Source organism: Bufo bufo, chromosome 8 (genome assembly GCF_905171765.1).
Source record: "Bufo bufo chromosome 8, aBufBuf1.1, whole genome shotgun sequence".
Classification (NCBI taxonomy): domain Eukaryota; kingdom Metazoa; phylum Chordata; class Amphibia; order Anura; family Bufonidae; genus Bufo; species Bufo bufo.
This window is the reverse complement of record NC_053396.1, coordinates 44,889,586-44,916,135: the sequence shown is the minus strand read 5'-3', so window position 1 is coordinate 44,916,135 and position 26,550 is coordinate 44,889,586. Positions and strand designations below refer to the sequence as shown.

General features: G+C 46.1%; 1 protein-coding gene across 1 annotated transcript in view; it reads right to left on the bottom strand.

Moving 5' to 3' along the window:
- PAPPA (pappalysin 1) overlaps nt 1-26,550 on the bottom strand; it is a 455,318-nt gene that overhangs the window by 385,147 nt on the left and 43,621 nt on the right. Inside the window, exon 2 of the mRNA XM_040405874.1 lies at nt 1,120-2,194. Coding sequence (XP_040261808.1) covers nt 1,120-2,194 — 1,075 coding nt within the window. The remainder of the gene's footprint in view (nt 1-1,119; nt 2,195-26,550) is intronic.

Sequence of the window (26,550 nt, the reverse complement as noted above, 5' to 3'; positions counted from 1 at the left end):
ATTGCATCAGTAAAGACCCTCCCGCTCAGAAGCTATTATGAGAGGAAATATGACTTGCCCAAAATGTGCAGGTAAGGCTACTTTCACATCTGCGTTTTTGCTGAATCCGTCATGGGTTCAGCAAAAACGCTTCCGGTATATAATACAACAGTCTGCATGCGTTCAGAATGGATCCGGTTGTATTATATCTCAAATTAACAAGACGGATCATCACTAAATCCACTGTAAGTCGATGGACGCCGGATCCGGGGTTATTTTTTGTGTCCGAAAAAGCTGATCCGTCACCATTGATCAGTACCCCATGTTGCACTAAAAAACACTGCTTGCAGTGCTTTTGTCTGCGTCATGGGAACACAATGAAACGTAATGGAATGCATTCTGGTGTACTCCGCTCCGTTCAGTTCAGTTTTGTCCCCTTTGACAATAAATGGGGACAAAACCGAAGTGTTTTCCTTCGCTTTTGAGATCCTATGACGGATCTCAATAGTGAAACGGAAAACGCTGATGTGAAAGCAGCCTAAGACACATTGCCTGAGGTGGATTGTAATATATATATTTTTAAATATAACAATGGGTACAATTTGAAGGGGTTTTCTGAGTAAAAAAGCGGCCATAAAGGGCTAAGGATAAAAAAATGAATTATACTTACACCCACCAACCTCAGCCACGGCCATTCTGTTACTGGTTCTGTCCCCGCTGCTCCTCTCTCCCTCGTAGTGGCTTCCTTGTCAGCCCATCACTGGCTGAGACTGGCCACTGCAATTGACAGTGATTAGCTAAGTGAGTCTTTCTTGGTATTTCTAGAATGTCGAGCCAGAAGCGGGAAGTAAGGAGCAGCACGGACTGGACTAGCATCGGAACAGCAAAGCTGGTGGATCAGTGAGGAAGACTATGGCTTATTTTTTTTATTTTTAGCCCTTTGAGGTGCATTTTTTAAAACATGAATTTCGCTGGAAAACTTTTTCATGTATTCAAATTAATCCTTAATATGTTTTATATATTTAATATATTAATGAGATTAGCAAATTAATCAACAATTTACATACAGTAGTTTACACACAAAAACTAATTATCCAACATATTGAACATTCAATATGATATGACAAAGCTGGTCCTTACCTGTAAGGTGACTTTGGATCAAAGCAAGTCTTTGTGACCTCAGTAACATTTGGATTACAACAAGCCCCGCCATCATAATTCAATTGCTCGATGTTGCAATCCATATCACAAACGCTGTTTTCTTTCCTGCTGGAATATAGGCAAGAGCTGCGTCCCCGACAATCACCGCCATCATATCCAGTGAGTTTATGATTGCATTCTGGATCACACTCAGTACTGCCGATCTTTGTAATGTCACAGTTAGTAAGGATGAGTCGGTATCGTAGAAAGGAGTCATTTCTTTCTAATACATTTAGTTCCCACGTGATGTTGTATGGGTTGAAAGCCTCATTAAGCTTTTTATGCTGAAGCTCGATTTGTTCTTTGGTTACTGTTGGGTTTTCATGGTTGTCATCGAAAACATTGATCACTGTATACCGTACAACTCTAGGTCTGCGAAAACCTGCAACTCTGTTGTAGCTAGATATTAAGTCTATATTGTCACAAAGAGTTTGCCCGCACTGGGGAAGATCTAAATTTGTGTCCAATGATGAAACATGAAGATAGATGTTAGATGTTTGTGGCATTTTACCATATTTACCATCTACACGAAACCAGTTGGTGTTCACATTCTTAAAGCTATCCTGAAGAACAAGTTGAGGTAGAGAAGTGCTCAGTCCATGAAATGCCTGGCCCATATCCAGCAATATTTCTTTCTGGGTTCGAGCTATTTTCCAGAGCTTAAATTGTTCGATATAGCCTCTGTAATTCTGATTTTGAGCATTTCCTCCAATCATTAGAGTTTTACATTTCCGGGCAAAAGTGCTGAAGACTGGGCCAACTTGTTCACTACTTGATGCTACTTGAGCCCCATCGATGTAGAGTTTCAATATGCGGCCATTGTAAGTTACAGACAGATGAATCCACTGATTAGGGAGGTAGTTACGATGAGCAGTGATGGTGGTCTTTTTGCGAGCACGATCTGTCTTTAAGGAGAAGAAATAGCGTGGATCTCTCGTACCCTGGTCACTCATGGCCTCAATTCCAAGGACCCATCCACGGTCATGAGAAGTATAAGTACATTTGTCATACAGTCCTAAGTATCCGCAGAAAAGAAAAACATATAAATAAGAGTAATACTGACTTTTTGAGAAACATATTTCACTAAACAAATACCATAAAATATGTTAGCAAATGCTTTTACAAACATTTAATATTATTTTATATTTCTGCTCCCATTGCCAGAAGACTCAACTAGAATCCAATCGTTGGCTCCCTTTAGATGGCTGTAATTAGTGATGAGTGAATTATTGGAAAATTCGATTCAGCTGCTTCGCCGACTTTTACAAACAATTTGCTTAGTGACTAATTACTTTGTCACGAAGTGCATTTCTTTGTAAGTAGTGGGTGCAATGACAGGTAGTGGCAATTGCGCGCCCCCCCCCCCCGTCATTGTATCCCTTAGATGCCGCGTTCATAGCTAATCGTGGCATCTGACATTAATATTACAGTGTAAAATTTAAGGGTTAAAAATGTTAAAAAATAAATAAAATTATGCTTACCCTCATCCATTTGATTGCAAAGAGCCGCCCGCTGCCATCTTGACTGAAGATCCAGTGTGAAATCTCGCACGGCCCATGTTGATGTCATCACATCATACATAACCACGCATGGGATTTTGTGCGGGATCTTCAATCAAGATGGCGATGGCTGGCCCTTGTGAGGTAGGGTTCGATTCGCTAAACACTATCTGTCATGTACATGCATACAGGTTCTTTTTAAAAAATTTGCATATTGTGATAAAGTTCATTATTTTCTGTAATGTACTGATAAACATTAGACTTTCATATATTTTAGATTCATTACACACAACTGAAGTAGTTCAAGCCTTTTCTTGTTTTAATATTGATGATTTTGGCATACAGCTCATGAAAACCCAAAATTCCTATCTAAAAAAATTAGCATATCATGAAAAGGTTCTCTAAACGAGCTATTAACCTAATCATCTGAATCAACTAATTAACTCTAAACACCTGCAAAAGATTCCTGAGGCTTTTAAAAACTCCCAGCCTGGTTCATTACTCAAAACCGCAATCATGGGTAAGACTGCCGACCTGACTGCTGTCCAGAAGGCCATCATTGACTCCCTCAAGCAAGAGGGTAAGACACAGAAAGAAATTTCTGAACGAATAGGCTGTTCACAAGTGGGAAGTCTGTGGGAAGGAAAAAGTGTGGCAGAAAACGCTGCACAACGAGAAGAGGGGACCGGACCCTGAGGAAGATTGTGGAGAAGGACCGATTCCAGACCTTGGGGGACCTGCGGAAGCAGTGGACTGAGTCTGGAGTAGAAACATCCAGAGCCACCGTGTACAGGCGTGTGCAGGAAATGGGCTACAGGTGCCGCATTCCCCAGGTCAAGCCACTTTTGAACCAGAAACAGCGGCAGAAGAGAAAGTTGAGAGACGCAAGACCCAACACTCTGGATGAGCTTAAGGCCGCTATCGAAGCATCCTGGGCCTCCATAACACCTCAGCAGTGCCACAGGCTGATTGCCTCCATGCCACGCCGCATTGAAGCAGTCATTTCTGCAAAAGGATTCCCGACCAAGTATTGAGTGCATAACTGAACTTAATTATTTGAAGGTTGACTTTTTTTGTATTAAAAACACTTTTCTTTTATTGGTCGGATGAAATATGCTAATTTTTTGAGATAGGAATTTTGGGTTTTCATGAGCTGTATGCCAAAATCATCAATATTAAAACAAGAAAAGGCTTGAACTACTTCAGTTGTGTGTAATGAATCTAAAATATATGAAAGTCTAATGTTTATCAGTACATTACAGAAAATAATGAACTTTATCACAATATGCTAATTTTTTGAAAAGAACCTGTATTACAATGACAGGGCCTCCTATGGTTCCGCTGGACTGATCATCATAAAACCCTATGGTGATATACATTCAGTTCAGTAGAAATTCAGGAGGTCTGGGTATTAAGCCTCATTCACACGTCAGTGTTCCACAGACGCGTTCTGTTTTGTGTTCTCCACGGACAGCACGCGTCCCCATTCATTTTAATGTGTGTATTCAGACATCAGTGTTTTAGCACGGTCCATGGTTCCAATTTTTTAGCACGGATCCATGCTCTGTTTGTCCAACACACACATTATAGTCTATGGGTCTGTGAAAACCACGGCTGCAACATGGATGCCATCTGTGTTGCATCCGTGTTTCACGGATCATTAGGAAGAGACGCTTTGAAAAAGATTTTTCAGCTGTGCAGGGTCAGTGAAACACGGATGGCATATGGACAGCAAAAAAACGGACACACTGAAAAAACACGGATCCTTCACAGAAAGCTTCACGGATGCATCACCTTCTCACGGATTGGAGCACGGACACAGACGTGTGAATGAGGCTTTAAGCGGATAAAATATTCCCTGTTTTATGACTGAACGCTGCATGCATGACATGATGATATAGCTCCATACATCTATGCAACCTCCACAATGTATGGAGCCCTAGTACGGTAACCGCTGTACACACTATTAACAAAGTGTCATTTTGGGCTTCTTAGCTCTCATACAGAGGCATGCAGAATTTGTTTTATCACATTCCTTATAAATAAGACAGCAATACCTTTCTGCTATTAAATGCTGTATTATGGCTGTAATACCTTCACAATATGGTGCCATATATAGGCATCACATACAAATACAAGAAATACCTATGAGTCTGTTGTGTGGCTTCGTTGGAACGCCATATGCCTTCATACAAGCTAGATTCAAACATCTCTGCTAATTGCATGAATTAGTGCAAATGGGTATAAATAATAACTAATACAATTCAAATGAATTATCGACTATTTCACGTTTTGAGGGAAACCTCAAATGGACGTTAATTGCTTACCCTTTAAAGTAGTTATCCCATGATTAATCAGACATCATATAGTACATGAGATCTCCCCATATATTGCTCAGCTAGATTTATTTCCAGCTGGCATCTCAAGGGGCATGTCCTTTCTCAAAGGGCATGTACTTACTCAGGGGCGTGTCCTGTAACTGTCACAGCTTTTCAACAGAAGATATGGCAGGGGGCAACTGAAGGATGGAAGTGAGCACGTGCGACTCCCTCAGTGAGGTGGGCGGAGAGATAAGGAAAAGAACAAGCAGCAGGTGGCGCTATGTGGTAGGCAATTGAGAGTGCCGCATTTGTGTGAGGGGAGGCGGGGCGTTCACTATTTAAACCTGGCCCTCCTGCCCCCACTTGTCGGTTCAAACAATTTTGAATCGGCTTGTGGGTTGGTGCCAGAGAAGTACATGCGTCACTGGAGGATCGGGGGATCGGCTGCGTCGGGCTCGTCGCTACGGTGATTAGGTAGGCAGGGTGGCTTGCACACCCGTCCCGCTTTGTATAACATGTGGGGCTGCCGAGCGTGCCGCCGGTCCCCAGATGCGCTGGAGACTGCCCGCACTCCCGATCGCTTCCGGCACCCCGATCCGCTCCAGGCCCTGCGCCAAGCACCCCCGCTCCCACATGCAGCGTCCCCCAGGCGGGCACCCCTCACCTGTGGCTCAGCAGCGACGGGTCACAACGTCCGCTCGCATACCCTGAGCATCGGTCACGCCGGCCGTCGGCTCCACGACGCAGCGTTATATATCACTCACTCCCGTATCAGAACGTTCCGCCGTAGAGGAAAACGCCGTCCGCGCACACAGGGATCTTTTCATTAGCTGCAATCAGCAAGCGCAGGTCCAGCTGCAGGATCAGGGGGCGGAACCCAAAACCTATAGGCGATTAATACGCCGCGGCTTTCCCTGTACAAATAGTCGATAGCGGTGGGCACGGGATGCAATGTTCCACATGGCGGAGCGCAAATCCCTCACAGCCGCTCCTGATGCACGGTCTCCTGGTAATTACAATTAGCGAGGCAGTGAAGGTGGACATGCTTATGTGACTTTCAGTCATGTCTAGGAATCCGTTGCAGAACAAACTCGTCTTTTTTACTGCGCCAAACTCAGGCAAGACAAAATAAGCAGATACTCAGACATGTTCACTGTATAACTAGTTATGATTTCAATGGTTAATTCTAACCTAGAAGGGAATCACTGGCTTGCTGCTCTCCAGCAGGTCCTGGCTTGATAGAGGGCGACACCTAGAGGCCCATACTGGTACTGCAGTCCAGGTGCAGGGCTCCTTGCTCAGGCACAGGGGCTAGGTACTAAGGCAGGAGTTAAAAAAAAAAAAAAAAAAGAAAATATAAATAAATTTGGAATATGTTTAAGGATCAAATATAAAGAGGGCTTCAAGGAGGGGGGCTGGCCGCGTCACTTTGCGCACGCAGCCGGGCCGCCCGTAAGCCCATACGGTGAGTCAGGGGGTTGGTTCGGGCACAGTCACAATAATCCGGTGGTTAGCTAGGGAGCGGTGGCATGAGTGAAGGGTCACCCAGCCGGCGTGCGCTCACTCACACGTCTGTCCTTGGTTATTCAGGTCCACAGGTGGTTGGCTAACTTACGATACTGTGGGGTTCGTGGCTGTCATGGCCACCAGGTGAGTCAGGGGTTGTGCATGCGGGGGCCAACCCCCTCTTTTTCTCCTGCATAGGCTTGGGGGACGGGGGATGGTGGACTATTATGTCCAGGCCTCTGGCGCATCTCTTACAGGGTGGCGCCTACAGTCGTGGCCTTTGGGGGGGGGGAAGAAAAAAATTAATAAATAAATAAAAAATGGTATAGATAGGATTGTTGCTTTGCCAGGTCTGTCACGACTACAGACTCCTTATAAAGCCCTGCCACGACTGCAGGCATCAGTCTGTCACGACTACAGACCCGCTCTAAAGCCCTGCCACGACTGCAGGCAACAGTCTGTCACGACTACAGACCCGTTATAAAGCCCTGCCACGACTGCAGGCATCAGTCTGTCACGACTACAGACTCGTTATAAAGTCCTGCCACGACTGCAGGCATCAGTCTGTCACGACTACAGACCCGTTATAAAGCCCTTCCACGACTGCAGGCATCAGTCTGTCACGACTACAGACTCGTTATAAAGTCCTGCCACGACTGCAGGCATCAGTCTGTCACGACTACAGACCCGCTCTAAAGCCCTGCCACGACTGCAGGCACAAATCCGTTGCGACTACAGACTCAATATTAAGGCCGGCCACGACTGCAGGCATTAGTCTCATGTCAACAGACTCATGAGGTAATACTACCACGTCTACAGGCGATGGTCCGTTACCGCTACTCTCGATGTAGGGTCCCCTCACGACTACAGGGGCTAGTCGGTCACATCCACAGACTCGGTCACACTCCCGTTAACTACAGGCACTGGGTGGGCATCTACGGGTAGTTGCGTCACGACTACGCACGTGGGTCAGCCACGGCCTGGGAGGTCAGCCTTCACGGTCACAGGTAGGTCCAGTTAGGCTTCAGTCTCCCAGCGGGTTCCAGTCACAATAACCAGCCCCTAGGTGAGGGGGGGCACTCCCGCATCGGCGGCGCACAATGCCAGGTTGCTGTGCGGCTCCTCACGCGGCACACGGTTCAAACCAGCGGGGGCCGGGGCCCACGGTAAAGGAAGGGCTCCCTCTGATCCGGTGTGCACATTGCCAGGGAGTGGCACTGCTCCCCACGCGGTACGAGTGTCCAGCCGGCGGTGGGTCGGCCCTAGCTGAGGAGGGGGGCCCCCCCCGCACTGGTGCATTCTGCCAGGGAGCAGCGTGAGCTCCCCACGCGGCTGGGGGGTAAGGCTCCTCATCTTCAATAAAGTCTGGCACGGGCCGCCGTGCCGTTAGGTAGGCAGGGATCAGGGGAAGGAGTACTAGGCTCGGTCAGGGGGAGCAGATCATAGGCGGTGGCCGGCTTCCTGCTGCCGGCCGTACATAAGGTTCCAAGGGGGTTATTTAGGCACAGGATGTTAGTTAGTCCGTGCAGGTGATCTGCGTTATACCATGCTCTTCATGCTCGTACTCAGAGCTGTGCCCATACGGGAGCTGCTTAAGTGGTTGATAGTGAAAAAAAAAATATAAAAAAATAAATTTTGAGTCTCTCACGCATGGCTTCTCCGTTTTAGGTTTACACATATGACTCCGCTATCTGAGTCTCTCACGCATGGCTTCTCCGTGTTAGTTTTACACAAACGAATCCGCCATTAGAGTCTCTCACGCATGGCTTCTCCGTTTTAGGTGTACACATATGACTCCGCCATTAGAGTCTCTCACGCATGGCTTCTCCGTTTTAGGTGTACACATATGACTCCGCCATTAGAGTCTCTCACGCATGGCTTCTCCGTGTGAGTTTTACACATATGACTCCGCCATTAGTCTCTCACGCCTGGCTTCTCCGTTTTAGGTTGGCACATATGACTCCGCCATTAGATTTTCTCACGCATGGCTTCTCCATGTTAGTTTTACACATACGAATCCGCCATTAGACTCTCTCACGCATGGCTTCTCCGTTTTAGGTGTACACATATGACTCCGCCATTAGAGTCTCTCACGCATGGCTTCTCCGTGTGAGTTTTACACATACGACTGCGCCATTAGTCTCTCACGCCTGGCTTCTCCGTTTTAGGTTGGCACATATGAATCCGCCATTAGACTCTCTCACGCATGGCTTCTCCGTTTTAGGTGTACACATATGACTCCGCCATTAGAGTCTCTCACGCATGGCTTCTCCGTGTGAGTTTTACACATACGACTCCGCCATTAGTCTCTCACGCCTGGCTTCTCTGTTTTAGGTTGGCACATATGAATCCGCCATTAGACTCTCTCACGCATGGCTTCTCCGTTTTAGGTTTACACATATGACTCCGCCATTAGAGTCTCTCACGCATGGCTTCTCCGTTTTAGGTTACACATATGACTCCGCCATTAGAGTCTCTCACGCATGGCTTCTCCGTTTTAGGTTTACACATATGACTCCGCCATTAGAGTCTCTCACGCATGGCTTCTCCATTTTAGGTAACACATATGACTCCGCCATCTGAGTCTCTCACGCATGGCTTCTCCGTTTTAGTTTTACACATATGATTCCGCCATTAGAGTCTCTCACGCATGGCTCCGCCATTAGTCTCTCGCGCATGGCTTCTCCGCTTTAGGTTTACACACAGGACTCCGCCATTAGAGTCTCTCACGCATGAAAAAAAACTAGTCTCCCATCTCACCATAGCTAAGAGACTGATGGCCAATTCCTTGGCCAGTAATACTCTGAGGGATTACAAGACAGCTTGGCGCCTGTTTCAGATAATGAGAACACCTACCCGGCCGCTGGCCGGGGGCCTATCACTCACCTATTGGGCTTTGTCTGGGTTTTTGCCACTCTCAATTAAACCTGTCCTATAGCATTGTTAACTATACATGGCAGGTATTCAGCACCATTGGTACAGGCTACATCCGGACCTACCGTCACTCTTCTCCGCCCACCCGACCAAAGCGGCGTTGAAGGGTTTGCGCAAGATGTCTGTTGTGAAACGACATGGGCGTCAGCCATTTACCGGTAGCTTGTTCAGGCCGTGACAGGCAAACTACAGGGGCAAACCGTTCGGGCCGCAGGTTAGCGCTCTGGTAGAAACAGCCTTGTACCTGGCCTTCCATGGATTCCTCAGGTCAGGCGAGCTCATGGGCACCAATACGCTGGCTGGGTGCTTGCGGAAAGGTCAGCTCATCCGGCGCGGGTCCATCTATGTCCTCACCTTGGCCTCGTCCAAGACGTCACGGCCGGGGCAATCAGTGGCGGTCAGATACTTTCCCACGGACAGCAGATGGTGTCCGGTGCAGGCCTTGGAGGCTTGGCTGCGTAGTATTTAGTCCAAGCAGCATGTTCTCCCATACTCGAACTAGGCAATGCCCGGCTAACCACCGCGGCCTTTCTTACGTACATTCAGGTTTAGTTGACAGGTTCAGGGGTCGGTCCTCGCTGGATCACAGGACATTCCTTCCGCATGGGCGCGGCAGCAGCGGCCTCCATGCATAATGTGCCAGTACATGTCATCAAACGGTTGGGTCGTTGCAGTTCCGCGTGTTCCATGCGTAAGATCCCGGATCCTTATACGAAATATCACTGGCTTTCGAGTTTTGGTCTGTAGTTTCTGTTATCAAGTTTTCAAACTCCTATGCATGGTTCTTTTGGCCCCTTTAGGCTACCCTTCAATAAGCAGTTCTGGCATAACTCTGCTGCTTCTAGGTTGGGGGGGTGGAGTATAGGCTTAGGTAGGGTACCCTCTCAGCATGAGCCGATCCGAGCACAAGTGGTAGGCAATTGAGAGTGCCGCATTTGTGTGAGGGGAGGCGGGGCATTCACTATTTAAACCTGGCCCTCCTGCCCCCACTTGTCGGTTCAAACGATTTCAACCCACCCAAGAGCCCTCCCTTCTTTCAGGTCTCATCATTGGGGTAGCCCCCTTTAGGCTACCCTTCAATAAGCAGTTCTGGCATAACTCTGCTGCTTCTAAGTTGGGGGGGTGGAGTATAGGCTTAGGTAGGGTACCCTCTCAGCATGAGCCGATCCGAGCACAAGTTGAATTTTTTGTGACAACACTATTCCGATCTAGGTGTTGTAGAATGTTTTTGGCAGGACAATCCTTTTAAGGGTACTTTCACACATACCATAATTTTCCACTACGGACACATCTGCCTAAAAATTGGGATTTGCCATGGAACTGCTGCAGATTCCCCACAATATGCAGCAATTATGCAGCACATCTCCATGTAATGCATGCAGACTTGTGAAGAACATGATGCACCCTAGTTCGGCGGGGTGCCCCTACCCTGTTGACCTCAATCTAATTGAAAAAGCAGGTACTGGCGGCATGATCACACATGGAATTGAACCAATTGTGATCTAGCTAATCAGCATCGTGTGGGATAAACTTCATCAGTGCCGGAGTGGAAAGGTGATGATGTCAAAATGCTTTATTTAATAAACAAAATATTTGGCACTCGTCGGCAACGTAAACTAGTAAAATATGTTAGAAAGGAATGTGGCTGAAAAAGCTGCTATTACACTACACACATGGGGTTTCACTGAACCTAGTAACAGCCAGATGTCAAGTGGGCGAGATAAGCTTTGTTCTTCCAGAACCTCCGATATGCTTCAGCTTGCATTTTCACATGTATGTTAGCAAAAACTTGTATATGCAAAGTGTGCAAGCTTATTGTAGAGCACATATATTATGCACATGTGACAAAAGTAAAACACTGTATGAGATGTCTCTACTTCAAAATTCCTACGGTCAGCTTAATGACAAGCAATCTTGAGTTCTATTGATGGAAAGCTCCATATGCATGTAGGTTTACAAAAATATTCAGTAATCCTAGTTTAAAAAGAACCTAGCACCACAAAATGCAGTGCAATATACTATAGAGCAGGAGGAGCAGAGCAGATTTTTATATAGTTTTACAGGAAAAGATGCAACAAAACTTGCAATTTAGGCCTCTTTCACACTTGCGTTGTCCGGATCCGGCGTGTACTCCATTTGTCGGAAGTGCCCGCCGGATCCGTAACAACGCAAGTGAACTGAAAGCATTTGAAGACGGATCCGTCTTCAAAATGCGTTCAGTGTTACTATGGCACCCAGGACGCTATTAATGTCCTGGCTACCATAGTAGTAGTGGGGAGCGGGGGAGCAGTATACTTACAGTCCGTGCGGCTCCCGGGGCGCTCCAGAATTACATCAGAGCACCCCATTCGCATGGATGACGTGATCCATGCGAGCACGTCATCCATGCGCGTGGGGCGCACTGACGTCACTCTGAAGCGCCCCGGGAGCCGCACGGATGGTAAGTATACTGCTCCCCCGCTCCCCACTACACTTTACCATGGCAAACAGGACTTTAGCGTCCTGGCAGCCATGGTAACCATTCAGAAAAAGCTAAACGTCGGATCCGGTAATGCGCCGAAACAATGTTTAGCTTAAGGCCGAATCCGGATTAATGCCTTTCAATGGGCATTAATTCCGGATCCGGCCTTGCGGCAAGTGTTCAGGATTTTGACCGGAGCAAAAAGCGCAGCATGCTGCGGTATTTTCTCCAGCCAAAAAACGTTCCGGTCCTGAACTGAAGACATCCTGATGCATCCTGAACGGATTTCTCTCCATTCAGAATGCATTGGGATAATCCTGATCAGGATTCTTCCGGCATAGAGCCCCGACGACGGAACTCTATGTCGGAACACAACAACGCAAGTGTGAAAGAGCCCTTATACACTTAAATCTCTGCTCTTTCTGAGCTGAAGTCAGACCATTCTGCTATTACCAGTGATTGATAGCATTCTCTATGTGTAATAGATACCATGTGTAATCAGTCAATTCATCCCCCATGTACAACTGAACTCAGAAAAAGCAGAGACTTAAAGGGGTTGTCTCACTTCAGCAAATAGCATTTATTATGTAGAGGAAGTTAATACAAGGCACTTACTAATGTATTGTGATTGTCCATATTGCCTCCTTTGCTGGCTGGATTCAATTTTCCATCACATTATACACTACTTGTTTCCATGGTTACGACCACCCTGCAATCCAGCAGCAGTGGCCGTGCTTGCACACTATAGGAAAAAGCAGTAGCCTAGGTGAGCTTTTCCCTATAGTGTGCAAGCACGAGCACTACTGATGGATTGCAGGATGATTGTACCATGGAAACAAGCAGTGTATAATGTTATGGAAAAATGAATCCAGGCAGCAAAGGAAGCAATATGGACAATCACAATACATTAGTAAGTGCTGTGCATTAGCTCCCTCTACATATTAACTGCCGCTTGCTGAAGTGAGACAGCCCCTTTAAATGTAAAAATTACAAGTTTTTGCTGACTCTTTTCCATAAACTATTTATCAATCTGCTCAGCTCCTCCTGCTCTATAACATGCTGCCTGCATTTTGTGGGGACATGTTACCTTTAAGACCTGCCTAAATTCCTGGCCTTTATTTTTGAAGGGTTTTTCCATCTTAGATACTTATGGCATACCCAGAGATCTCCTGTCCCCATGCACATGTATTTCCATTTACTTCTATGAGAGTTTTTGAAACAGTGAGCAGGGAATAAAATAGGCGCCCCCCCCCCCCCCCCCTTCTAGTACTTTCTTGTTTGCTCCCATCTCCTTTAATTCCCCACAATCCAGGGATGCAGACAGCTTGATATGGGTCCTCTCCCTAGAGAGGCCCCATAGCAGCCGCATGATCTGCTGCTAAAGTAGATAATCTCTTGGTTCGGAACATGCCTTATAAACAACCCCGCGCACAGCCGGAGGCTGCGCCTAATATATAAGTAGTTGTATGCTTTGTCATAAATAAGGCGCAGCCTCCAGCAGTCCTTGCACCTGAACTGCCCCTGGCTGCTGGCCATTTCATTCTTCTTCTACGTCAGAAAACTGGAGTAAAAGAAGATAAATGTGGCAGGGATGATGCCCCCTTCCCCCCTACCCTTGCTATGTGGTGAAGGTGGCGGAGAAATGGCACTTGAGCAAAAATGTTTGCACAAGTGGGGTTTAAAAAGTTGCACTGGCGAAAAATAATGATAAATCGGACCCATAAACCCTTAAAATGTCCATAAAAGGGTCCCTGGCAACCATACTCTTCCAAAAAACTCAGAACATCAAGCAGGAAAAACATTACGCCACTAGCAGAAAGGGGTAAAAGCAGCTCGGAAGCATCAACCCCAGGCTACAGTATTTAGGAATCAAGCTCATAAGGGATTTGTGTGGGGTTTATCCGTAATATGACGTCCATATAAAATTTTATGTTTGTACCTATATTGTACTTCCATGTGTATCTAATTGACATTGCACAGTGATGCAACCATTGATTTTGCCTCCATGAAAAAATTAAATTGCATGATGTCCCATCACATGCTGTATGACATGTAGTTATTCCTTCTAGGAGATCATATGGTGCCTAGTCCTACTTGAGTTTTTTCCTTTGAAATATGTCACTTATGAGAACCTATATTTGACGAATGCTCTCTTCACATCACGTTTGAGCCTTCCTTCAGAGGTATTCATAACGAACATTTCCTGACATGCCTCTGACAAAATGCTCTGGCAGATATCACTGCCAGTTCCTACAGGGGCATATGACACCCATATCCCCCTTTTTTTTTTTTTTTTACCAGTTAACAAAGCTATTTTGTACAGCAAAAAAAGTTATATGCTAACCATGTTGACCAATCAGATAGATGTCCAAAGGACGCTCTTTTGGTATTGGTCATGTGAACAGAGCCCTATGGATACATTAGCGGTATATGCCATGAGCTTTCCAGGGTTATACATCAGACATACAACATGACATGCTAGGAATCACACAACAACCGATTGACAAGTAGTGATGAGCGGCAGGGGCAATATTCAAATTCTCGATATTTCGCAAATATTTGGGCGAATATTCGTCATAAATTAGCAAATTCGAGAATTCGCGATTATTTTCTTGATTGTGAAAATCGGCAATGTAATATTCGCGTAAAGCGTGCGCAATACAGGCTTAGGTCACTTTTGCTACATTTTTCAAGCTGCTAGAAGGTTCTTATATAGTGAGGGGTAGACAACTTTCCTATTGGTTTCTAGGGATGTTGCTAAGCTCTGACAAAGACACTGCAGCCTCCTCATTGGCCCACAAGCAAGAAGCAGGGAGGGATCATGGGTTCAAGTAAAAAAAAATCTAGAATATTCGCAAATACGAATATATAGCAATATATTCTAAATATTCGTGAATTCTCGAAGGGGCGATATTCGCGATTCAAATTTGCGATACGAATATTCGCGCCCAACACTATTGACAAGCAGACGTCAGGGTCAAGGCCATTGTTTTCTCAAAATAATGTGCGTTGTGTCATTGTAATGATTATTTAAACAGTTGAGAATATATAATTCTGCCTGATTTTCTCAATTCTTATATCTGCTTAACTCATGAGTTGCCACAGAAGAACTATGTTAAAGTGTAGAATGTGCCACTATCGGAATATTCTCTAAAGGTGCCTAGAAATGTTTTATCTAGCTCAAAAAACTGTTATTTTCCTGCATTTATGCATTCCTTTTTTCTTTTCTTTTTCTTTTTTTTTTATAAAACTGTGTGGCCAACTGCAAGGAAATTGTTTAGCATGCCTGCGTCATATTGATTTATTCTGCAGGCTCCAGAAGGCCAGAAGAAGGACTCCAAGGCATTCCTCTTAGGTAGTTTTTTTTTGTTTCTTGTTTAAAGAAAACTGTTTTATTCCATACAATACAAAAAAAAGAAAACAAAAAGAACAAAAGCTGTTTCACACAATTATTTACCGTAATCATGTCACTCTGCCATTAGAACACTGTGGTCTACCGAGGACTGACCTATAAACATATCACACTGCTGATAGTACACCACGATCTGAGGAGTAACTGAGCCATAAACTTGTCACAATATCATTAGTACTCTTTAGTAACACTGGCTAACAAACATTTCTCTGGTACAAGCTAGTAATGAGGAATTACAGGATGCATGACTATGTATACAACCATCAGCATGAACCGTTATTAAAGAGGTTGTCCAAGATGACTAAAAATCTCAGTCAAGCCTCCAAATGTCCTACAATAATAAATGGTTGTATGCTTACCCCACCACAGATCTTGGCCTCCTGAGAATGCTTGTGTAAACTGCAGCGTCGAGATGTCGGGATATATGGCATGTGACCACTACAGCCCAATCCCTGCTCTTAGAGGTCTACTGCAGCGATCACATGTTGTACACATGCATGTCATGTGCTACTCACCACATCTAACCCCGGCAGCCAATCACAAGTAGTGGCGGGAGGACCAGACAGGTGCTTGAAAAAAGTTAAGTGTAATATGTTTTATTTCAGACCATTTGGAGGCTTGTCCGCAACTTATAGTTAACTGGAACAAACCCTTTAACTGTAATTGGCAACATGGCTCGAAGCTAACTAGTCTACTCTTATCAATTACAATGTTCCGTATAAGCCACTACTAAGTCCAAGCGAAATACAGCTATGTCTATAGAAATGTCTTGGGATTGGTCATATACAAAATTTAGCTGTCTACTATCTCCTCCAACTTCCCCAATATACACATATGTTTTGTGAGGCCTGTAAATAGAAAATGAACATCTTCTTGCCCTTCCTCTCTTACAATGTAATGCTATGTGCCCTGTTACACTGTGTTGCATTGTAGAATTGTATTCCCCCAAATTGAACCTGGGAACCTGCATTGAGCCTTGGGTAAAAGCTGGCAAACTGCTGTGCTAAAGGGGTGAGGAATGTTGCAGTCCCAAGAGAGTTGTACTCTAGCACTTGTGGGTGGGATGCATAGCAAGTAGAAAGATCTGCTCTGAGAGAGAATGCAGAGGTCTAGACCTGAGCCAGCCACCAAGGCGATTGGGCTGGAACAGTGTGATGCTGAGCTTGGGAACTGTGAGCAGATGAGGTCCAGAAAAGTAGCCATGGTAAGGCCCATTCCATTCTGGTTTTGGGACCAGCAGATCCAGAAGGGTGATGAGTAAGAGAAAGGACAGTGAAGCCCTCAGAGACATTACTGAAATAAGCTGGAGAACTTGTAAGTTAATAAAAGAGGTTGTAGTGAATGTAATTCAGGAAGCTGAGTTGCTGGGGGCGGAGACCCAAATCTGCCAGCATCAGTGGAAGTGCATATTAAAGGGGTATTCCCATCTTCAGTTTTCATACTTACCTTCGTCCTGCATGACGTCCACTTCCCGGATTCAGCTGGGCTTGAGTGACGTCTTCTCCCGCGCAATGTCCTGAACGCGCATGCATGCCGCGCATGCGCCATGGTGACTTATTCCTGGCCTGTATAGTACAGAGCCGGCGTGCGCGTTCGCAGCTCTGTACTATACTGGCCAGGAAGAAGTCATCATGGCGCATGTGCGGCGGCGAGCGCGTTCAGGACATTGCGTGCCCCCGCCGGGAGAGAATCTTCGGTCTTCTGCGCAAGCGCGGCCCGGCGAGATTCGACAAGAGAGGTGGTCGTAACCAGGGGAAACGAAAGACAACAATCAGGTAAGAGGGGACTTATTTTCTCAAAAAGAGTGGGAATTGGGTAATAAAATGTATTTAGAAAAATGATCACTGTCAAATCCTTAAGAGATTTAACAGTGATCATTGTGATGGGAATACCCCTTTAACCACAGGATACTTGAAAGCCTGGTCGAAGGTCATAACAGTGTAAAACCTAAGCGTGAAGTTACAGTTGAAGGAATAAGGGGAACCATCTACTGCTGACTGAAATAGCCAAGACTGAACTAAATCAGAGCATGTGGTGAATCCTAATCCTGCAGTAGAAACATTATCAAGTGGTCAAAGCAGCTGAATTCATGTTAGGTGAGAGAATTGCAGTTTCTTCTGAAAAATGGAAGTCTATTCTGCTATACTGTTTCCGTTGTGCAACATTTGGTTAAAGTGGTTGTGTTCCCTTTAAAAGACTTGGAGCTGAACTATGTTGGGCAAATGTTGGTCAGGCACACCATTCTAGCTGAAAATGCAAGTGTTGGTGGTGCACACATCTGCACATTCGCAGTCACAGAAAGACCTGAGAAATTGCTTGGGAAAGGTGGTGGTCGTGCAGTCATGTGGACCCTCTGCGAAGCTAGTGCTATTGTAAAAAGTTTGGTGCAACTCCATGAAATATGCCTAGACAGAGAAAGGTAATAAGGATAAGTTTCTGTTCATTGGGGACCTCACCAGCTACAATAACAGGTCCAGAATCTGGCATGTGCACTATCAATCTAATTAAACTCTATGAGATAGCCATGTGCTATACTTGGTTGTCCCTAACGGTCCCATAGAATTTGGAGCAGAAGCGTGTATGCTGACTGCCCCTGCATTCAAATAAGGCATATGGGAACCAGTTCTTGTGTTTATTGGGGTCCCAGCAATGAGGCTCCCAGTGATCAGACACTTATAACCATTTCTTTTTTGTACCAGAAGTCTCTAGAAAGAAACTGAGTTGGCTATTTCCTTACAGGATATTCATAGGTGTTCTACTGGACATTGTGTTCCAATTCTGCACCAGAGTGAAGATTATGTATACATATCTCCAAACATAGATCTGTGACTAAACATTGGCAACAACAAAGTAATGGCCAATGCAAGTAATATTTTTTTCCCCCTATTCTTCCTATTCTATTGTTGCATGCTATTGTCATGAGCATTGGGTGTGGAATCACTGCTTCAACCAACCGGTTTACTTTAGGGCTAGTCCTAAGGGTGTTATCCTGGCAGTCTCCTGGTTTTCACAATTTAACCACCATACAGTTCTCTGGACTTTGCTTCGGGGTGCCACCAGACTGCTACTTCTTCAATAGTCCCAGTGTGGTTGACAAGGGGTTCAGAGACATAGGTCTGAAGCACTGAGGGGATCAGGCAATACTCATGGTCAGGAAGCAATACTCATAGTCAGAAACAGGCAGAGGATGGGGCAGGCTGAATATGTGCAATTCTGTGAAATTAGTCTGAGGGCTGGTGGAAGAGGTCAATGGTAAACAGGCAAAGGTAAGGTCAGACAGCAGAGGGTTAGAATTAGTAAGCAGGTAGAGCTTGGTAAAAGGGCAGACAAACAGAACAGCTCACCTTTACAAAGACCTAGCAACTTAGAAAACCCAAAGTTTAGGCACTCTTCCCTAGAGAAAGGTGTCTAAAGTACCAAGAGGCAGCCAGCCATTGGCTGGAGAATATTAGGGTGCATGAGCCAGAGAGTGTGCATGAATGTGCCATAGGGGCGGACCTGAAGGATCTGGCAAGGAGTCTCAGACCACAGTCTGCAGCAAAAGAAGACACATGGGATGCCAGCGGTCGGGCTTGCTGCTGGCAGGTAGAGCAGGGCAAGCTGCTCCAGACCACCGGCACAGCAGAGAAGCCAGCTGGGTGGGTAATGTGCTGCCCGGGCATTCTAGCAGGAGCAGGCCAGCGGCAGGCACAGGCTGCAGGGGCAACGGTCTTGAAGCAATATTTTCCATATGTATTACATGCCAGACCAACTATTTAAAATGTATGGATAAATAGACACAAAGCACCTCCTACTGCTGTATTAAGCCACATGAAGCCAAACGATACTTACTAATATAAAGTGAGTTAATTCTGAATTCCAGTTAGTAAAGAATTCCATAATAAAGAAAATAAAAAGGGCATTGGGTACAAAAGAAAAAAAAAGAATGAAAACGTAGCTATGCAGAATATTCCTATTATCCAAGAGCAGCTTGGCAAATGATTAATGAAAATGCAGGATGTGTGGAATGCAGAAAGGACCCACGCCAGCCCTTAACGGCAGCAATATGACATACTGCAATGCCATTCTGCTTGATGCCAATTAATGCTCTGCACCACTCAATGCATATTGTATTCCAGAGGGCCTGGATCTGGTTGTAGCTCTATGTACAGTACATGCTCTGTGCTTCCTGCACACAGAAATCGGGGGCAGGTGAGGTGATTTCATACAGAAGAGGGAATTCAAGGTCAATCCCTTGCCACAGCACAGAGAGCTCGGGGAGGGGCGTTCCTTGTCATTCCTGGCTTTAATTGTCAAGTATCAAAGCAGTAGACAAACGCTCCAGAGAGCAGATATTCTCCAAGAATCTATACGAAAAGCTTTTATCTGTCAGGTGGAAAGTAATGCGTTTAGACACATTGGGGCTGCTCTGGTCTCAATGTGGCACAGGCCATGTCAAGGGGGAAATACTGTAACAGAATCTTCATTTCTAGATAAAAAATTCATGTCTTGGCCTGACACACTTACGCTCCAACCGGACTTTCCTCAAGTAATATCAATCCTATATTAATCCTTCTTTAACAAGACGCAGAAATCAGGCCGAGTCATCAATGTAAGCTTCGCCAATCTCACTTGGCTGGAGGTAATGTTCTCCATGGTTAATTATCTTATGTATATAACACGGCTATTGTACCAAGCAGAAAGCATGAGCGAAACTGGCAAAGATTCTGTGAAATGTGTAAGATTTTAATGTTTTGTTTACCATAAACTGAGAAGAAACTCATGGCATGAATGTTCAGACATGGACTTTCCTCCAAAATAAATATTTTTTTCCCTTTTGCAGAAAATCATGCCAGGCCATGAAGAGTTTTCCCCTACTCACAATTGGCAGGTCTAGCTAGCCTCAATTAAAATGCAATTTTAAACCCTTTCTATTCTTTTTTCAGGGTGAAGGCTGACAAGCTGCTCTGTAATTCCATGCTGTAACTGCTGTCACAAATAACCCCCCATTAAATAAACAATGGTAAGTCATAACTTGAAAAAAAAAACGATAAAAACCCTACATAAAAACGGGAAATCCTGGGAATAGGGGCCACTGCCACCTTAAAAAAAGCAGTACAACGGTTCTCACACTGTAGGGTGGTTCTCACTGGTGTGGGGTGCCCTTGTTAATGCTACTGGAAGCATGGGGCCCATATACTGTACTGTTCTTGCTCAAGGACACTTGGAATTTGCCCTTGGGTTTCGTACCTGCTCAGGTAGACCCTCCTCACCACCAATGCAAATCAGGATATCATGTGCTCCTCACCTACCAAGGGTATTCTTATGTGGACAGTGGCATTTAGTCCCTTCAGGCAACTATCGAAGTTCGGAAATGAGAAGGAAGGAAATTATAAACAGACAACATAGTCTTGGAAAGAGAAATGAAGCAGGAGAACGCCGAATCAACTTCTGTGAATACAATGACCTTTTCATACATTCCTTGCTCAACCAAAGTGATACCTTTGCCCGTGCTTCAACCCTCTGGTTTCTGTGCTATACTGTATACTGCAGGGCTCCATAGATTACATTACATGGAAATTGCTTTTATAAAATATTCAGTTTTTGTTGCTAATGTGTCTGGATTGGAAGTACTTCTTAATTGAAGAAAATATTAGTTAATTCAATAATGCATATGCATATAACTATGGTTAGACATTACGTCTTGAGGGTATATACTAAAAAAGCTTTTCTTGCACAATAATCTATACTCTGAACAACTATTATAACATCTCAGGGCATTACAGAACAAAGATTGCTTTAAAGGGGTTATCCGAACCTAAAAAAAAAGCCCCCCCATATGCCAGGCCCCCACGCTGAATATACTTACCCAGGTCCCCTCTCCCTGCGCCGCTGCTGCTTCTCCCTATGCATCACCCTGATTCTACAGTTTGGGCTACTTTCACACTCGTGTTTGGTGCGGATCCGTCATGGATCTGCACAGACGGATCCGTTCAGTTAATACAACCGTCTGCATCCGTTCATAACGGATCCGTTTGTATTACCTTTAACATAGCCAAGACGGATCCGTCTTGAACACCATTGAAAATCAATGGAGGACGGATCAGTTTTCTATTGTGCCAGATTGTGTCATAGAAAACGGATCCGTCCCCATTGACTTACATTGTGTTTCAGAACGGATCCGTTTGGCTCAGTTTCGTCAGACGGACACCAAAATGCTGCAAACTGATGCATTCTGAGCGGATCTTTTTCTATTCAAAATGCATTAGGGCAAAACTGATCCGTTTTGGACCGGTTGTGAGAGCCCTGAACGGATCTCACAAACGGAAAGCCAAAACGCCAGTGTGAAAGTAGCCTTACAAAAACACCCCATGTGTGGTCGTAAACTGCTGTATAGGCATGTGGTAGGGCACAGAAGGGAAGGAGCGCCATATAGATTTTTGACAGCAGATTTCGATTCATCAATACATCTTAATGGTCCACAAATCTCCAACCGGTTTTCACTGGGCATTTGTACAGATGATAGAGTAGACAGATTCTGATGCTATCCTGACCAGTCATTTCCAATCAGAAAGAGAGAAAAGAAGATATCTCCAGCTTTGCGTCTGTGCAAATATTTATTGGATCATGCCACCATTTTTTCCAAGTATTGAAGCTAATTTACGAGTTCAAAGGCATCAAAGAAATTCAAGTTACAAACTAATGCAAAAGTTTAACTACGAAACACTGTAGTACAAGAAGAACCAGGCATGACAGCAGGAATCCTGCTGAATAACTGGCCATATAAGAGCTGTGAATGCTATGCTGTTGTTGGATGAGTTCCCAATATCTGCCATCTATGAACGTTTTTTGCAGATTATTTGACATTATGATAGATTTATTTCTCTCAGACTGAATTCTCCAACTGTACTGGGGAGGTAAAAGACAAAGTCATTCGGTCCATTGACAATTCTTATTCCAATAGTCCACTTAATTATGGATATTTTGCCTTCGTGACCATGACAGCTTAAGTTATAGATATATTAGCTTTAGCAACACACATGTATGAAGTCAACCACAAGCAAGCTACATTATGCATCACTGGGTTCATAAAGGCACATATCATTGTTAATCAGTTGCCCACAGACACCTTTAAAGTCTAAGGGGGTCATTTATTAAGACCGGCGTTTTAAGCGCCACTCTTAAGATCCCATATAGCTGGTGCTTAGTTCCGCTGGAGTTATGTAGAGGGGAATCCACCAATGCTTCTAAATGTAAGACAGCTTCCTAGCTGTCTTACATTTAGACCATTTTCTATCCCTAAACCAGGCATAGAAAATGGTAAATGAGACGGGTCTGCTGGCCTGTCCCCTTCCCCACCCACTTTTTTGGACCTGGCAGATCACTGAATAACAATTTTACTGTAGGCCAGTACAGGCCCCATAAATTAGGCATTCACCTGACAGAAAAGAACAAGTGATTATGTGGCTGGAGGTACGTTAGGGGGTCACTGAATAACAATGTTACTGTGGGCCAGTGGAGTACAGGACCCCAAAATTAGGCATTCACCTGACAGAAAAGGCCTTTTGTGCCGCTGTATATACATAAAACAAGGACCATTCTTTGTTCTGGGTGGTGGTGGATATGTGTGGGCTGGCATGAGGAAATTCAATTACACGTGGTCGTCACAGGTGTTGAATTCCTTCAAGATCCATGCCTCATTTATTTTTAGAAATGTGAGGTAGTCCACACTGTCGTGAGCTAGGCGAGTGCGCTTATCGGTCACGATCCCCCTTGCTGGGTTGAACGTTCTTTTGGACAGGACACTCAACGAGGGGCAAGCCAAGAGTTCCATGGCAAATTGTGCCAGCTCTGGCCACAGGTCAAGCCTGCACACCAGGTTGTCCAGGGGTTCCTTGCTTCTCAGAGCGTCCACATCGGCCATTAACCCAATGTAGTCAGAGACCTGTCGGTATAGGCGTTCCCTGAGGCTGGATCCGGAGGGCGGCTGATTGGTTGGCTGCAAGAATGATCTCAAATCCGAAGTGACCAACACATCTTTAAACCGCCCTCTTCTTGCAGGCGCGGTAGGATTGGTACCAGCACCTGTTTCGCTGTGGGTGAAAATTCCTCTGCCAGCGCTTGCAACAGCAGAATGCAGCATCTATCACAGCAAGGCCTGGAAATGCTGCATTCTGCCAGCCCTCTGTGCAATGGATGGAGTAGACCCCCCTGGGAATTCATTGAGCATTGCGAATTCCTCATCTTCCAGCTCCTGCTCCTCGATGGCTTGATCAATGACACGCTCCAGAAAGAAGGCATAAGGTACGTTATCACTGATGGCGCCCTGGCTGCAACTGACCAGTTTGGTGATATCATCAAATGGCCACAGAAGTCTGTTTGCGTCACGCATAAGCAGCCACTGGTGTGGTGAAAAGTAATCAAGCTCCCCAGAACCTGTCCTGCTGCAGAGTTCGTACAGGTAGTCATTAACGGCACATTGCTTCTGGAGCAGCCTATCAAGCATATTACAAGGTGGAGTTCCAGCACGTAGGGCTGTCACAAATCAGACGTGTGATGGGCAGGTGGTGTCGCCGCTGAACATCAGCAAGGTGAGCCATGGTCATGTAAGATCTTCTAAAATGGACAGAGATTTTCCTGTCCTGCCACAAGATGTCCTGGACCCCGGGGTATTTGGCAACGAATCACTGCACGACTAAGTTCCGAACGTGTGCCATGCACAGCACGTGTGTCATTTTGCCCTGTTTCAGCGTGCTCAGCAGATTGGCACCGTTGTCGCACACCACTTTACCAACTGTCAAAATAAGCGGGGTTAGCCACTGATCGGTCTGTGACCGCAGAGCTGAAAGCAGTGCAGGACTGGTGTGGCTTCCAGGCACAACAGCCGCAGCACAGCATGGCAATGTCTCACCTGGCATGTCGAATAGATTCTGGGGAGCTTGGGGGGTGCAGCGGAAGAGGCGGTAGCAGTGGAAAAGGAGGAGTCAGCGGAAGAGGAGACAGAGGATGGAGTAGGAGGAGGAGAAGAAGAGGCAGGCCTGCATGCAATTTGTGGCGGTAACACCAAATCCACACGGGTGCCACGGGTTACATGCTTGACGGCCATCAGAAGGTTCACACAGTGGGCAGTAAAAGTTGTGTACCTTCTCCACCCGTGTTTGCTAGACCACGTGTCTGTGGTCAGATGTATCTTGGCACCAACACTGTGCCAGAGATATATTCACTTGCCACTGAACATGGCCATATAGCTCTAGGATGCCCTTCTGGGAGAAATATTTCCTTCCGGGTACTCTCCATTGCGGTGAGCCAATGGCCACAAATTTTTCAAAGGCCTCCGAGTCCACCAGTTTATATGGCAGTAGTTGGCGGGCTTACCGGACTTATGCGTTGACAGCACATGCTGCACAGATGGCAACACTATTGTCAGCAGCTGACACGTTAAAAAAAGCCCACACTGCGGAGCCATGTGCCGGCGTCCTGAGAGCTCAAGATGTGACAATGCATGGTGGATGGCTCATTCCAGATACATATGCAGTCTGCCTTTTGCCTCCTGTGCACTGTGAGCTCTGCCTGCTTCTCCTCCCTATCTGCTGCTCCGTCTCTCCCTCTGAACTCCCCTCCCCTCTCCCTCACTTGTGGGCACCCACGTGATGTCCATTGACATGTCATCATCATCACCTTCACCACCACTGACATTAGAGATCTCGGAGTAGGCAGCAACAGCAGGGATCTCCCTCCTTGGGCTGATCTGGATACTGTCATCAGACCGCTGGGTGGCGGCCGTTGCTACCTCCTGTTTCTCATCCAATGCCAAGAATGGCTGCGCATCGGTAAGGTCTGGGAATGGATGGGAAAATAATTCACCTGACTCAAGTGGAGGGGCTATGGTGGTGCTGGTGTCTTTGGGGGTGCACACAGCAGAGAGTGAGGATGCTGCTGCAGCGGAAGGCTGAGTAAGCCACTCAATCAACTCTGGTGCATCCTTTGACATAATTGCATGCACCTTCTCCAACTTCCCACTTAGGCTCCGGCCTGGTGCACCTGCTCGACCCCTACCACCCCTGCGTAACGGTCTGCCTCTTCCTCTGCCTGTCATTTTCAAAATGACCCTGTGCCAATGTCCCTAGAGAAGAGCAGTATTTGTGGAAGCAGTTATATCACAGGCCTCAATCAGTATTTGGTGGAAGCCGGTATATCAAACCCCTTAATCAGTATTTTGTGGAAGCAGGTGTATCGCAGGCCTCAATCAATATTTGGTGGAAGCAGGTATATCACACCCCTCAATCAGTATTTTGTGGAAACAGGTATATACTCAGGGCTTTTTTTCTGGCGGAACGCACCGGAACGGCGTTCCGCCACCTTTTGACATCGCAGCCTGCGATGTATCAGCGGGGAGGGACTGGGAGGAGGAGCTGGGGGCCGGTACGTTCACTGTGCTCCGGCCCCGCAGCTCCAGTATAGACTTATAAAATGTGTAATTAAATGAATAATGATTCATGCTGCCCCCTCAGTAGTATAACTTTCAATATATTGTACTCACAGGGCTACTGTTATCGTAATGCAGGCCGGCCGGGCAGACGAGCGGCAGCGTCACTGACTGACGTCACGTGCCTGCGCCGCCTACTTCATTCATAAAGTAGGCGGCGCAGGCACGTGACGTCAGTCAGTGATGCTGCCGCTCGTCTGCCCGGCCGGCCTGCATTACGATAACAGTAGCCCTGTGAGTACAATATATTGAAAGTTATACTACAGAGGGGGCAGCATGAATCATTATTCATTTAATTACACATTTTATAACTGTACTGGAGCGGCAATGGGGGGTCTGTGGATGACACTGTTATGGGGTGGGGGGGTCTGTGGATGACACTGTTATGGGGTGGGGGGGTCTGTGGATGGCACTTTTATAGGATGGGGGGGGTCTGTGGATGGCACTGTTATGGGGTGGGGGGGTCTGTGGATGATACTGTTATGGGATGGGGGGGTCTGTGGATGGCACTGTTAATGGGTGGGGGGGGGGGTCTGTGGATGGCACTTTTATAGGATGGGGGGGTCTGTGGATGGCACTGTTATGGGGTGGGGGGGTCTGTGGATGACACTGTTATGGGATGGGGGTCTGTGGATGGCACTGTTATGGGGTGGGGGGGGTCTGTGGATGGCACTGTTATGGGATGAGGGGGGGGTCTGTGGATGGCACTGTTATGGGATGAGGGGGGGGTCTGTGGATGGCACTGTTATGGGATGAGGGGGGGGGTCTGTGGA